The sequence below is a fragment of the Ursus americanus genome, chromosome 26, assembly GCF_024610735.1.
Source record: "Ursus americanus isolate L20-20 chromosome 26, mUrsAme1.1.p, whole genome shotgun sequence".
Taxonomy (NCBI): domain Eukaryota; kingdom Metazoa; phylum Chordata; class Mammalia; order Carnivora; family Ursidae; genus Ursus; species Ursus americanus.
The window spans coordinates 44,691,410-44,703,684 of NC_142152.1; the positions used below are offsets into that span (position 1 = coordinate 44,691,410).

General features: G+C 62.3%; 1 protein-coding gene across 1 annotated transcript; it reads left to right on the top strand.

Moving 5' to 3' along the window:
• On the top strand, positions 1 to 3,686 carry ZBTB42 (zinc finger and BTB domain containing 42). The gene has a single exon (XM_045799291.2). The coding sequence runs from the start codon at positions 249 to 251 to the stop codon at positions 1,482 to 1,484; it is 1,236 nt and encodes a 411-aa protein (XP_045655247.2). The 5' UTR covers positions 1 to 248; the 3' UTR covers positions 1,485 to 3,686.
• Positions 3,687 to 12,275: the final 8,589 nt, after the last annotated feature.

Here is a 12,275-nt window from a genome sequence, read left to right on the forward strand (position 1 = left end):
GTGGCGGAGGGCCGGGCGGCGGCCGGGCGGCGACGCGGGCGTCGGGGGACGCGGCGGGCGGCACCCCGGAGTGAAGTTCAGGGGCGGCCCGGCGGGGACGCGCGCAGGTTCGCGCTCCGGGACCCGCCCCGCGGCCAGCAGCTTCTGTTTACTTTCGATCGAGTTTTTCCTGCTCCGGGGCAGGTGCCGGGGGCGGCCGCGGCGGGCGGGCGGGCGCCCCGTCTGCGCCCGCCGAGGCCCGCGGCGGCATGGAGTTCCCGGAGCACGGCGCTCGGCTGCTGGGCCGCCTGCGGCAGCAGCGCGAACAGGGCTTCCTGTGCGACTGCACGGTGCTGGTGGGCGCCGCGCGCTTCCCGGCCCACCGCGCAGTGCTGGCCGCGTGCAGCGTCTACTTCCATCTCTTCTACAGGGACCGGCCCGCGGGCAGCCGCGACGCGGTGCGGCTCAACGGCGACGTGGTTACGGCGCCCGCCTTCGGCCGCCTGCTGGACTTCATGTATGAGGGCCGCCTGGACCTGCGCAGCCTGCCGGTGGAGGACGTCCTGGCCGCCGCCAGCTACCTGCACATGTACGACGTCGTCAAGGTCTGCAAGGGCAGGCTCAGGGACAAGGGCCGCGCGCTGCACCGGGGGACCCCCGCAGCCCGGGCAGATCCTCCGGGCCAGCCCCCGCGACCCCAGCCCGCCCGGTCCCCGGAGCTCTGCCCGGCCGCCCAGAAGGCCAGGCTGCCCCGGCCTGGGGTCTGCCCCCTCCCTCCGCGCGCACCCGGGCCCCCTCCCTGGCAGGCCCCAGGAGACTCAGACCGGGCCTTGGACCTGTCACTGAAGCCGAGCCCCAGGCGGGAGCCAGTCCATCCACCCTGTGCCCTTCAGACAACCCCCTGCAGCCAGATGCCACAGGGCGTCCAGCCACTGGTGAAGGACTCCCGGGACTCGGGATCGGAACCAGAGGATAGCGGCGGCCCTCGCAGCCCCCACAGCACTCTGCAGCCCCCCTGTGTTCCTGCAGCCAGGCCCCGGGCAGTGGGCTTGGAGCCACTGCGGGGCGGCGGGGAGCTGGAGCCGGATGCAGAGCGCGGGGCTGGCGGGGACCTCTGCGTCTGCCCGCTGTGCAGCAAGCTGTTCCCCGGCGCCCACGTGCTGCAGCTGCACCTCAGCGCCCACTTCCGCGACCGGGACGGCGCCCGGGCGCGGCTGTCGCCCGAAGGCACCGTGCCCACCTGCCCGCTCTGCGGGAAGACCTTCTCCTGCACATACACACTGAAGAGGCACGAGCGCACGCACTCCGGCGAGAAGCCCTACACGTGCGTGCAGTGTGGCAAGAGCTTCCAGTACTCGCACAACCTGAGCCGCCACGCCGTGGTGCACACGCGGGAGAAGCCGCACGCCTGCCGCTGGTGTGAGCGCCGCTTCACACAGTCCGGGGACCTCTACCGCCACGTCCGAAAATTCCACTGTGGCCTGGTCAAGTCCCTGCTGGTGTGACATGCCCTTGTGGGGCGTGGGAGGGTGGGGAGGGACGCCCCCAGGGGGGCACTGGGATGGAGCGTGAGGGATGGGAGCTGGGGGAGGTGGGAGAGCCCCTGTGCTACAGCTCCCATCAGAAAGGCCACTGCTGCCCCCGGACCGCAGCCTCAGACTCCTGGTGACTCAGCGGGGCTCGGGCCGCCCTCTTCCACGCCTGGCTCCCTCCCCCCACCCTCCAGCTGACTCCTGCCCCCAGCTGCGCCCTGACGTTGAACACTATCTTCCTCTCCATCCCGTGTGTCCGCTCCAGGGGGTGTCCCACGGGCCCTGAGCTCCAGCCCAGCCTCCGTTGCTCCAGGACGCACTTCTGTCCTCCCAGCGGGGGCTTTCCTGACCACCTCACTGACTCACTCAGGCTTACCCTCGTGAGCCTGGCACCATGCTTGCTAGAGAATGCACACATCACAGAAATTGTCAGTGTGTCCCAAAAAGGGCGTGTGGGGGGAACAGGCCCCTCCTGGTGGGTGGCAGCAGGAGCCTTCTCGGGAGGCCTGGGCACAGGGAGTGCAGGCAGGGGACGTCAGGGCACAGCTGGCGTGGCTGGGCCGTGGAAGCAGAACCAGCCAGACGCTGAGGGGCTCCTGAGTTCCAGGTGCTGGGGCGGGAGGAGGGTTCTCCAGAGCTTGTGATCCTGCCCACACTGTAACTCGGTGGAGAGAGGACTGTCTTCAGATGCAGAGAGAGCCTCCCTGAGGTTGCCAGATGTCTACCCACGGGCGATGGGCCGTGCTGCTTCCCTGCCCGAGCACGGGGGTCCAGGATGCCTCTGAGCTTCCCTTGGGCGGGGCCAGAAGGGGCCTCGAGTATCGCAGGCTGCTACTGGGCTGCTGTGGGCCTCACTCTGAGGTCACTGGTTTGCCTGCGCGGGGTCTCCCTGGAGCAGCCGGTCATTTCCAGAGCACTAAGCTGGGGGCCAGAAGCTGCTCTCTACTAGGGGCAGTGTTTGCAGACTGGCCCTTCCCTCCCGTGGGGCCTGGGTGGAAGCTCCCATCGAACAGGGAGGGGACAAGCCCCTGCTGAGCTGGGGTCACGGCCCCCACTGTCACCCACAGCTGCTAGACCCTGAAAGACCTCTGCATTTGTGGTGGGTGGGGGTCACCCAGCAGCTCTCGCTGTCAGAATCTCCATAATTATCGCAAGGGGACAGGGCAGGCGGGGGCTTGCGCCAGCTTCTGGGGGTCCGGCAGGCGGCAGAGCCCGCTGGACTCCTGGTATCCACCGACTGGACGCCCTGAGGACAGGGTCTAGCCAAGCTTAAGTTATGTTCTCATCTCCTGGCAACACTTGATGTCGTATTTATTTGTCTGCCTGGTCTGGAGTGAAATGACCAGTGGCCTTCACAAGCAGGTGGACAGAAGGGGCTGTGTCCCCAAATGCCCTCCCCTCTCCCGCTGTGCGGGCAGCCCACCTTTCGGAGCAGGGCCTCTCCTGGTGCTTGGGGCTCTGAGGCCCTGGCCTGGCTGCAAACCAGAGAGCGCGCTGGGGAAGGGGCCCCCCTGCTTGTGATCATCCTGGCTCTGGGCCCCGCACCCCTGGAAGGGCTACCTCACACTCCGTGTCATGTCCTCCATGATCAGGTTTCCGTGTGTGTGTGTGTGTGTGTGTGTGTGTGTGTGTGTGTGTCCCCAGCACATGGCGAGGCCGAGCCATGCCCACAGCCCCAGCAGGCGGCAGGGAAGTATGGCAGCCACCCTGGTTTTCCCCAGGGGTTCCATGGGGAAGAAACTTACTTTCCTGTCCTGACTTATCAACACTGGATTCATTGTCTTCAGCAAACAGTTACTGTGAAGTTGATGTAAAGAGAAGTGGTTAGTTTTTAATTTGATGACCAGTACAGTTCAGACGAAATCTGCGTACATTTAAGACACAGATTGTGTGGGACTGTGTCGTACAGGCGCGTGGAGATGCCGTCTGAGGGCAGCTTGCCGTGAGCGGTCCTCCCGGGCCAATTCCGCCTCCTCCCCACGTCTCAGGCTGCTGTGCCCCTGGGGCCGGCAGCTCCCCGTGGCCCGGAGGAGAGAGTTTTGTGCTTAGCATCTGGCGGGAGGTTTTGCTTGCACGCACCCGCCTGCCATGACAGTGTGGAAACCAGAGCTGTCTTCCTGTGTTCCCGTCATCGTCTCAATGCTGACCGTGCTAATAAAGTCTGCCCCAGGTGGAGACGGCCAGGATTATTCCTGGGGACGGGAGTGTGTGCGTCTCCAAGTGTGTGCGGGAAGCATGGGCACTGCTGGTCCAGCCGCTGGGGGCAGAAGAGCCCCGAGGGCAGGGGAGGGTCCCAGGTGGGCAGCGGCCACTCTGAGGTCCCTGTCTCAGATGGCATCCCCTGCTGTGCCCTGTGGGGGGGTGCAGGCTAGGGCAGGGCTATGGACAGGTGGCACACCCTCTTTCCTCAGGCTGCCCTCCCTGCCCTAGGGGGTGGGGGGCAGGATGCAGGCTGGGACCTGGTGAGGGACTCTGGTCTTTCATACAGGGGGCAGTGGGGGGAACTGCTGAGCAGCCACAGGCCCTCGAGCTCGGATCTGAGGCCTCCTGACCCTCTGGTCTTGGGTCCTCCTGTCCACCTGCCTTCCAGAGGCAACAACTCCTCTGCCCCCCCCCCACCGCCACATACCCTTTGCCTTTTTCCTTCCCACCACAACTCATATGTAGCCCACCTCCCTCAGGGTGGGACTGGGCCCTCGGAGGCCAGGATTTGGGAGAGAGGCGAGCAAGGCTTGGAGGGGATGTGTCCCTCCCGGCCCCACCCTTACCCTGTGGGGCCCTCCCTGACCTCTAGAGAGCCCAGGTGGGGTAAAACTGGGCAGGCCTGGCCCCATGGGGGTTCTAGAGCCCTGAACCAGATCAGGCTGATAGCAGAGGTGGCAGGTGGGCGTGGGTAGGCGTCCCAGCCCCTGCTCAGCCCTCGCATGGGGACGCGAAGCTGGGGCCCTCTGAGCGCTCCCTTGAATTGTACCTTTCTCACCAGGCCTGGGGCAGAAGAGCAGACAGCCTCACGTGTGTGTCCCAAGCCTAGTTCTGGCCAAAGTGTCCTCCAAGAGGAGCCAAAGCCAACCCAAGGGCAGCGCAGGGGATCCGTACTTGCCAGGGGTCCCCAAGGGTGGTGCCGAGCTGAGCTGGTGCTGAAAAGGTGCTGGGTTTTGGGGCTATACTCTGAGGCCTTACCAGTCCTGACCCCAAATGCGGGTCTTTGCTTTTCAGAGATGGTGCCCTGCACCTCCCCTCTACCACGCAGCCTGCCTCCCACTGAGCCTTTCTCCTGGACCAGGGCCACTGTCCTGCAGGGAGACCCTGTCATGTTCCCAGTTGGGCCCATGACTCAGCTGGCCTTCTGAGAATTGGGCAGAAGGCTGTTGCCATGCCAACCAGGCGGGGGGCGGGGGCAGGGCGGTGGAAAGGCCCCCTTAGGGGGACGGGCTGACCTGGGATGGAGCTGCTAAGCAGTACCCACACTCAACTCACTGCCGGCTCTGTCACCCATTCCTCTGGGGCTGGAGCCATCCAGCTTGGCCCATTGACTGGATGGTAAACTGAGGCACATGGAACGGCCTGGGGCCTGTTCCTCCCTCCTATTCCCCTGCTCCACCAGCACTTCTTTCCAGTAGATCCCTACAGAAACCAACCCCTAAAATCTGGGCCAACTTACAAGTGAAAGACCGAGTGCTTGGCCGTCTGGACACTGACCAGTGGTAGGGAAGGGATATCCCTCCCCTCCCTGTGGCCCCTGCTTCCCGGATATTTCCCAGTTCTGCCGCCCCTCCTTTGTCCCTATAGAAGGGAAAACGGGTCTGGGCCTCTCCCACCCACGCCCACCGGACCTCCCCAACACCAGCGTGGAAAGCAGCCCTCCTCTGCTTGTCACAGAATCCTGCGGGGAGAGCCACCCGCTCTTCATCCTGGTCCACAGAGCACCTCTGTTCTGCCTCAGTCTTCTCACGAGTAAGATGGGAATCATGCCACACCCCTGCAGAGGGCCGGGTGGGGTCATGCCCAGTGGGCACACGAGCAGCGGCCACTACGTGCTGGCTGCCCCTGCCACAGGAGATGATGGCAAGTGTTACCCAGCTGCCTCCCCTGGGGGCATCCCCGGCTCAGAAGGGCACAAGGGGCTGAGGGCTTTGGCAACAGTGCCCCACCGAGCAAGCTGAGCTCGTCCTGGGAGTGTTGCGGGCGACGGCAGTTTGCAGTTTGGGGACCAGTGCTCTTGGGCCCTGGGCCTCCTCATGGAGTCATCCTCCCTGCTGCGTGCCCCTGCAGCTGTTCTGGCTGAGCCCCCCGCAGGGTTCTCCACGGGCACACGGGGCTGTGGGAGGGGTTTGGGGACAGCTGGCTGGGGGCCTGGGGCAGCAGGGCGGGGGGCGATGTCCGGGCACACCCCCCCGCCAGCTCCGGCCTAGCTAGCGGCTGGCCCTGCAGTCTAGATGTCAGTCGACCTGAGGCATCCCCAGAAATCTAGGGGTGCGGGGATCACCTCCCCGATTGGAGCCAAATGGCTTTGTTTTCAGCCATTTGAATGGAAGTCTGTATACAGAGAAACCCTTTCCCTGTCATCGGCGCTGTGGCCGTGGGACATGGCACCACGCCCTGGGGGGCTTACAGCATGGGCATTTACATTCTCAAAGTTCCTGAGGCTGGAAGTCCGAGATCTGAGTGTCGGGCCTCTCTCCCGGGCATGGAGACGCCGTCCTCTCCCCGTGTCTGTGTCCCGATCGCCTCCTCTTACAAGGACACCAATCCTAGAACCTCATTTTAACTCGATCACCTCTGTAAAGACCGTACGTCCCAGTACATCACGGTGTGACGTGCTGGGGGCTAGGGCTCCCACCTAGGAATTCCGAAGAGACACACTTCACCCCCTGACAGCTGCTGTGTCAGAGCACCCGGAGGCCCAGATCTCAGCTGACAGCTGCTGTGTCAGAGCACCCGGAGGCCCAGATCTCAGCCACTTCGGTTTTCTCGTTAGTGAGTTTTGCTGAGGATCCCGTCTCACCCTCCAATGTGCTGGGCAACCCACGGGCCTCTGGGCAGCGCCACCTGCCTCCGTCCTGCACCCAGAGCCACGGCGCAGGGAGGCCTGCCCTCAATGGGCCCCAACCCGTTCTGCCCACACCCTCCATGGGGGTCCACACCTGAGTCTCGCCCCCTTGCTGGCTGTGTCCCAGGGCATGGACCCTCTGCCCCGTCGTCCCATCCGGCTGCCCCTCCCAGCTCTGCTCCCCCTGCAGTGTGCCACCCCCATCTTCCCCATCAAGCGGGGCCAGGAAGGGGCATCTCTGCCCCCTGCTGCCTCTCACAAAATCTCGTGTCTCCTGAGGCTCGCACCCCCTACAGGTGAACCACCCTCCCTTCCTCTCTCTGCTGGGCTCTGCGCCGAGGTCCGTTTGCTCACAGAAGGCTCCAGCCCCACGCATGCTGTCCCACATCCTCATCCAGTGTCTGAGGCCAAGGCTTTGGACACCCAACAGTCTGTGGGCAAACGCAACCAGCACCCTTCCCTGGGCTCCATGGCCTCTTCTCTGCCCCTGCACCCCCACGCCCAGGCCCAGGTCACACGACAGCTGCACCCCCTCTGGAACCTCAAGTTGAACCCCCCCCCCCAGTCCCACTGCAGCACAAGCTTGTTTCCCCGTCCACCTGACCAAGCAGCTTCTCCATCATGAGTCTAGGTCCCTGTGTCAGAAGACGCGGCATGGCCACCTTCCTCTCACCCTCTCCGGCTCCTCCCTTCCACCCAGCTCCCCCGCCCAGGCCTTGAGTCTGGCAGTCTTTCTCTGTCCCAGTGCTCAGGAACCCAGGCCTGGATGGATGCGGCCCCTCCCCTCCCTGCGCAGTTCGCAGAAAAGGAGGGGCTTGGGAAGTCTGCTCGAGCCCATTCCAGCGACACCATAGAAGGAGAAGGACCAACGGCGTGAAGGACTGGTGATGCCGCCCAGCGCGGCTGGACCAACTCCCCATCGCAGAGAACAGCGAGACATTCAGGACAATCCTGTGTTCCAGAAGACCATGTGAGGGCGCTGGAGAGCCAGTGAGGCAGCGGCAGGTGCACAGGGGTCGCCCGGCCAAGAAGCATACAGTGCCATGGGCAGATGCTCGCGGCGGCAGCAGGCTTGGCGGGCACAGCGCAAGGCACTTAGGGGGCAGGAGGAGCACTGCTCAGCACCGCTAGTCACCAGGGGCCGCACGGTGAGGTCGCGGACTGCCCCCCACCCCCGTGCTGACACGGGAAGGCCGACAGCACCCGCACTGGTGCTGGACGCGGTGCAGCTGGACGTTCACACACCGCTGGCGGGAACTTGGGACAGGCGCCCACGCTGGAGAAGGGGTGCCAGTTCCTCGTGAGGTGAAACATACAGCTGCCACGTGACCCGACCATTCCTCCCAGAGGGATCCTCTGGGGGAGGGGAGATGCGTGTCCCCAAAGGGACCTCCCTCGTATGTTTGTGGTAGCGATGGCCACGTTACCAAAGAGCTAGCAATGGCCCAAATGTCCACCAGCTGGAGTGGACGTGCCACATGCAGAATCCTCACCCTGCGGGACAGCGTGTGACGGCGAAGGGGGGTGGCTGGCGGAACACGACACTGGGGTCGCAGGTCCCTGTTCTGAGGGACAGACGGCAGCAAGCAGGAAGAGCTCCCGCCGTGCCGTCTCACCCGCGTGAAGCCAGGGGGAAAATCAGACGTTTGCCCCTGCAGTGGGAATGAGGATCAACAGGGGATACGAGGGGGCTTTTGGAGGGTGGACAGTTCTTGAGTCTTACAGGGTGGCATGCCATGTAGCGGTCAAATGTATCAAATTTTACTGTGCATTCTCATGTATGTACCTTAAAAAACAAAACCCGACATAAGAGTGAAAGGGCAAGAACAGAGAGTATGGATGGGGCAGACCCGCGGGGAGCGAGCGGCTGCTGGAACCCGCGATGGGTGCAGGGAGCTCACTGGGCTCTGAGCTCGCAGGTTTGACACTTCCCATAACACATGCCCGGAGACACCCTTCTGCCTCGGACGCTCACATCCTTCGTGGGTGAGGCTGGGGGCCGGGCCGGCAGGCGCGGAGAGTCGGCCGTGACAGCACCTGCGCAGTGAGGCAGGAGCTCAGCCACCGCACAAACCACGTGGGCACAACAGGTGAGCGCGGCGTGTGAACCCCTCCCTCCAGGTTCCAGGGAGATGAGAAGCACAAGAACACTTGTGTGCATAGTTACAAAATATTCCTCGATGGACATTAAGGAAATAAAAGGTCACTGGGAATTTTGGTCACTCATGGGGAGGGAACTTGGTTCCCTGACGGTGCGGGGACCTGGTTTTATCCTGAATCAGGTTTGGGGTCATTGGTTACCAACGTACATCCGTGAGGTTACACTTGAAATCCCATCCTTTATCCCTCACCTTTCAGCAAGACTTCTCACACGCCTGCTTATGTCTGTCTTTTTACCTCCTGTCTTCCCTCAGGGTTGTGTTTTTATCTTGATCCTGTCATGAAGAGACACGCTGGAAGTCCTTCCTCCGGTGCGTACCCCCCACGCACCCCACTTGCCCCTGCCTTTGGGCTCCCCCAACTACTCATCTGTCGGGCGTTCGCCAACGTTTCTGTAAATACGGTGGTTCTTTCTCCCCGGTGTCCCCGGACATGTGTCATATCATAGACGCTGTTCTGAATGTTGCTGTTTTTCTCTCTTAAAAACAGACGGTAGAAGGGCGCCTGGGTGGCACAGAGGTTAAGCGTCTGCCTTCAGCTCAGGGCGTGATCCCGGCGTTATGGGATCGAGCCCCACATCAGGCTCCCTGCTCTGCTGGGAGCCTGCTTCTTCCTCTCCCACTCCCCCTGCTTGTGTTCCCTCTCTTGTTGGCTGTCTCTATCTCTGTGTCAAATAAATAAATAAAATCTTAAAAAAAAAAAAACAAAACAGACGGTAGAGATCTTCCCGCACATACACTTCCTCGACACTGGAACCTCTAAACAGCCACGCCCGTTGCCTTGTGGGGTCGTGTCACCGCCTGGTCCCCCGGAGCGGACAGCTGGGTGGTTTCGCGTTCTGCTGGTACACGCGATGCTCTAGCAGATAACCCCGACGCTGCATCGCTGGCCTGGGGAGGTTCAGGCGCGCGTTCTCGGGGCAGGGGCAGAAGTCCTTGCAATCCCACGACAGCGCCAGATCACCCCCACAGCGGCCGTCGTGTCCTCACTTGCCCGGCACCTGCTCCCTCCTTGCCAACCACGGCACGTGACCACTCTGAGGGATTTTTCAAAATCCAATAGGTGAGGAGTCCTATCTCTGTATGACTCTTATTTGCATTTCTCTTATTATAGGTGACCCTACACTCATGGGTCTTTTGTATCTCGTCCAGGTTGACTCTTGGCTTATGTCTTTTGTCCATTTTCCTATAGGGCATTTCCACTCCAATGTCAGGGATTCATCAATATCTTTGGTAGCATTTTTATGGTTTCACTTCATCCACATTTGTATCTTTGACCCTTTCTAACTGGCATGTGGTCAAGGTATGCCTCGAACTCCCTCGTTATTCAGAGGAGCAACACTGTCTGCGATGTCCATCTTCGCTGACAGTTGTGACCATGCACAAACTCCCACTTGTGCCGTGGCTTGTGACCTCTGCCTTCCACCGCCCTCCCCTCCTCCTGCGGCCGTGCTACCCAGCTGTGCCCCCACGGAGTGCATGACGCACTTTGATCTCTGGTGGGGCTTGCCGCTCCTTCCTCCTTTTTCCAAGTCTTCTTGACTACTTCTGCTTGTTGATTCTCCACACGGACTCTACACTCAGCTCACCCAGTTCAGGGGGAAAGCTATTTACCCTGCAACCCACTGCAACGAGCTCCTTCGCCATGACTCCCCACACCGCTCATGAAATCAGCAACCGCCAGGCCGCTTCCAGGTCACGGGCCGCTGGCTTCCATCCCAACCGCATGTTGCTTAGCTGGCCATTCCCTGCTTCAAACACTCCTCTCCCAGCTTCTTTCTACCTCACTGGCCACGCTTCACCTCCACCCCATCTCTACACACATGGCGCCGCTCGGCCTCAGCCCAGCTCCCCTCTGTCACTGCCTGATCCTTAGGGAGTCTCACCCTTCCCGCTGTGACAAATGCCATCTCTCCTCTCTTTAAATACTTATCTTAGAGGGGCGCCTGGGTGGCTCAGTCATTAAGCGTCTGCCTTCGGCTCAGGGCATGATACCAGCGGTCTGGGATGGAGCCCCACATCAGGCTCCTCCGCTGGGAGCCTGCTTCTTCCTCTCCCACTCCCCCTGCTTGTGTTCCCTCTCGCTGGCTGTCTGTCACATAAATAAATAAAACCTTTAAAAATAAATAAATAAACACTGAGTATGCACAAGTGAGCATGGGGAGGGGCAGGGGGACAGAGAACCCTGAAGCAGCCTCCGTATGGAGCGTGAAGCCTGACGTGGGGCTTGATCCCAGGACCCCGAGATCATGACCTGAGCTGAAATCAAGTATCAGCCGCTCAACGGACTGAGCCACCCAGGCATCCCTGCCCCCGCTGCCATCTCTTGCTGGGGCCTCCTGAACTGATGTTGCCCATGACACCTACACGCTCTCCCGAGTGCCTTCCAGGAGCACAAAATGAAATCCGGATCTCCCCCCACAAACCAGTTCTCTCCCAGCAGCCTCCTTCCAGCAACCAAGAGCCCCAGTGGGCTTGTCATGTTCTTTCTTCTCTCTTACTCCCAAGTCCCACAGAAAGGTCTGGGGCTTCTGTCTGCAGCAGGTCTTGGCCTCTCCACCTTCACTGCCAACACCCTGGTCCAAGTCAGTCATCATCCACACTAGTGCCCTGGTCGGCCAAAGCATCCATCAGACCCTATCAATTCCTCATCCTGCTTGTAAGGACATCCAATCCCCTTCTTCCCTGGTAGACACAGCCCCTGCCTTCCCCGACCCCACCTCCCAGCACCATGTCCTGAGCCTTTCCTCTCTAAGGTTCGGAGTCACCAGCCTCGGCCCAGGTCCCAGAGCGTGCTGCTTGCTTTCCTGCCTGGCCTGATTGACCTCCATGGGGAGAAGGCCGGGGCCAAGAGCCTGTAGGACTGGGGGTTTGGGGACTGGAGGTGTGGGGTCTGGGCCCTAGGACCCAGAGGACTGGGGGTCCGGGGATTGGGGTGTAGGGGTCCGGAGGACTGGGAGTCCAGGGATTGGGGGTGTGGGTCCAGGGCCGGAGGACTGGAGGTCCGGGGGGTCAGGGCCCAAGGGCCCAGAGAACTGGGGGTCCTGGGCCAGAGGACTGGGGATCCGGAGATTGGGGGTGTGGGTCCAGGGCAGGAATACTGGGGGTCCGGGGACAGGGGGTGTGGGGTCTGGGGATTGGGGGTGTGGAATCCGGGGCCGGGGGACTGGGGGTCTGGGTACAGGGGGTGTGGGATCTGGGGACTGGGGGTCCGGAGTCCCAGGGGCCGGGAGCCCCGCTCCTTCTCGCCTCTTCTCACTCTGTTACGACCTGTCGCTGGTCTTTGATGCCACCCGGGGAGGTTCTCGAGGGGACAACTCGCCCCGCCCCGCCCACACCGAGCTGACGGGTGGCGAAGAAAGGCGGGCAGCGGGAGGACACGGCCCGCACATCCGACTGAAGGGCTCGGGGTACAGCACCACGAACCCAGACAACCCGACCCCGGGCTCGCGACCGCAGCCAACCCGGAAGTGCCGGCCCGGTCGCGCATGCTCGCTCCGCCTCCCGCGCGCTCCTCCGTCACGTGGGACAGCGTGCGGCCGCTCCCGGAAGTCC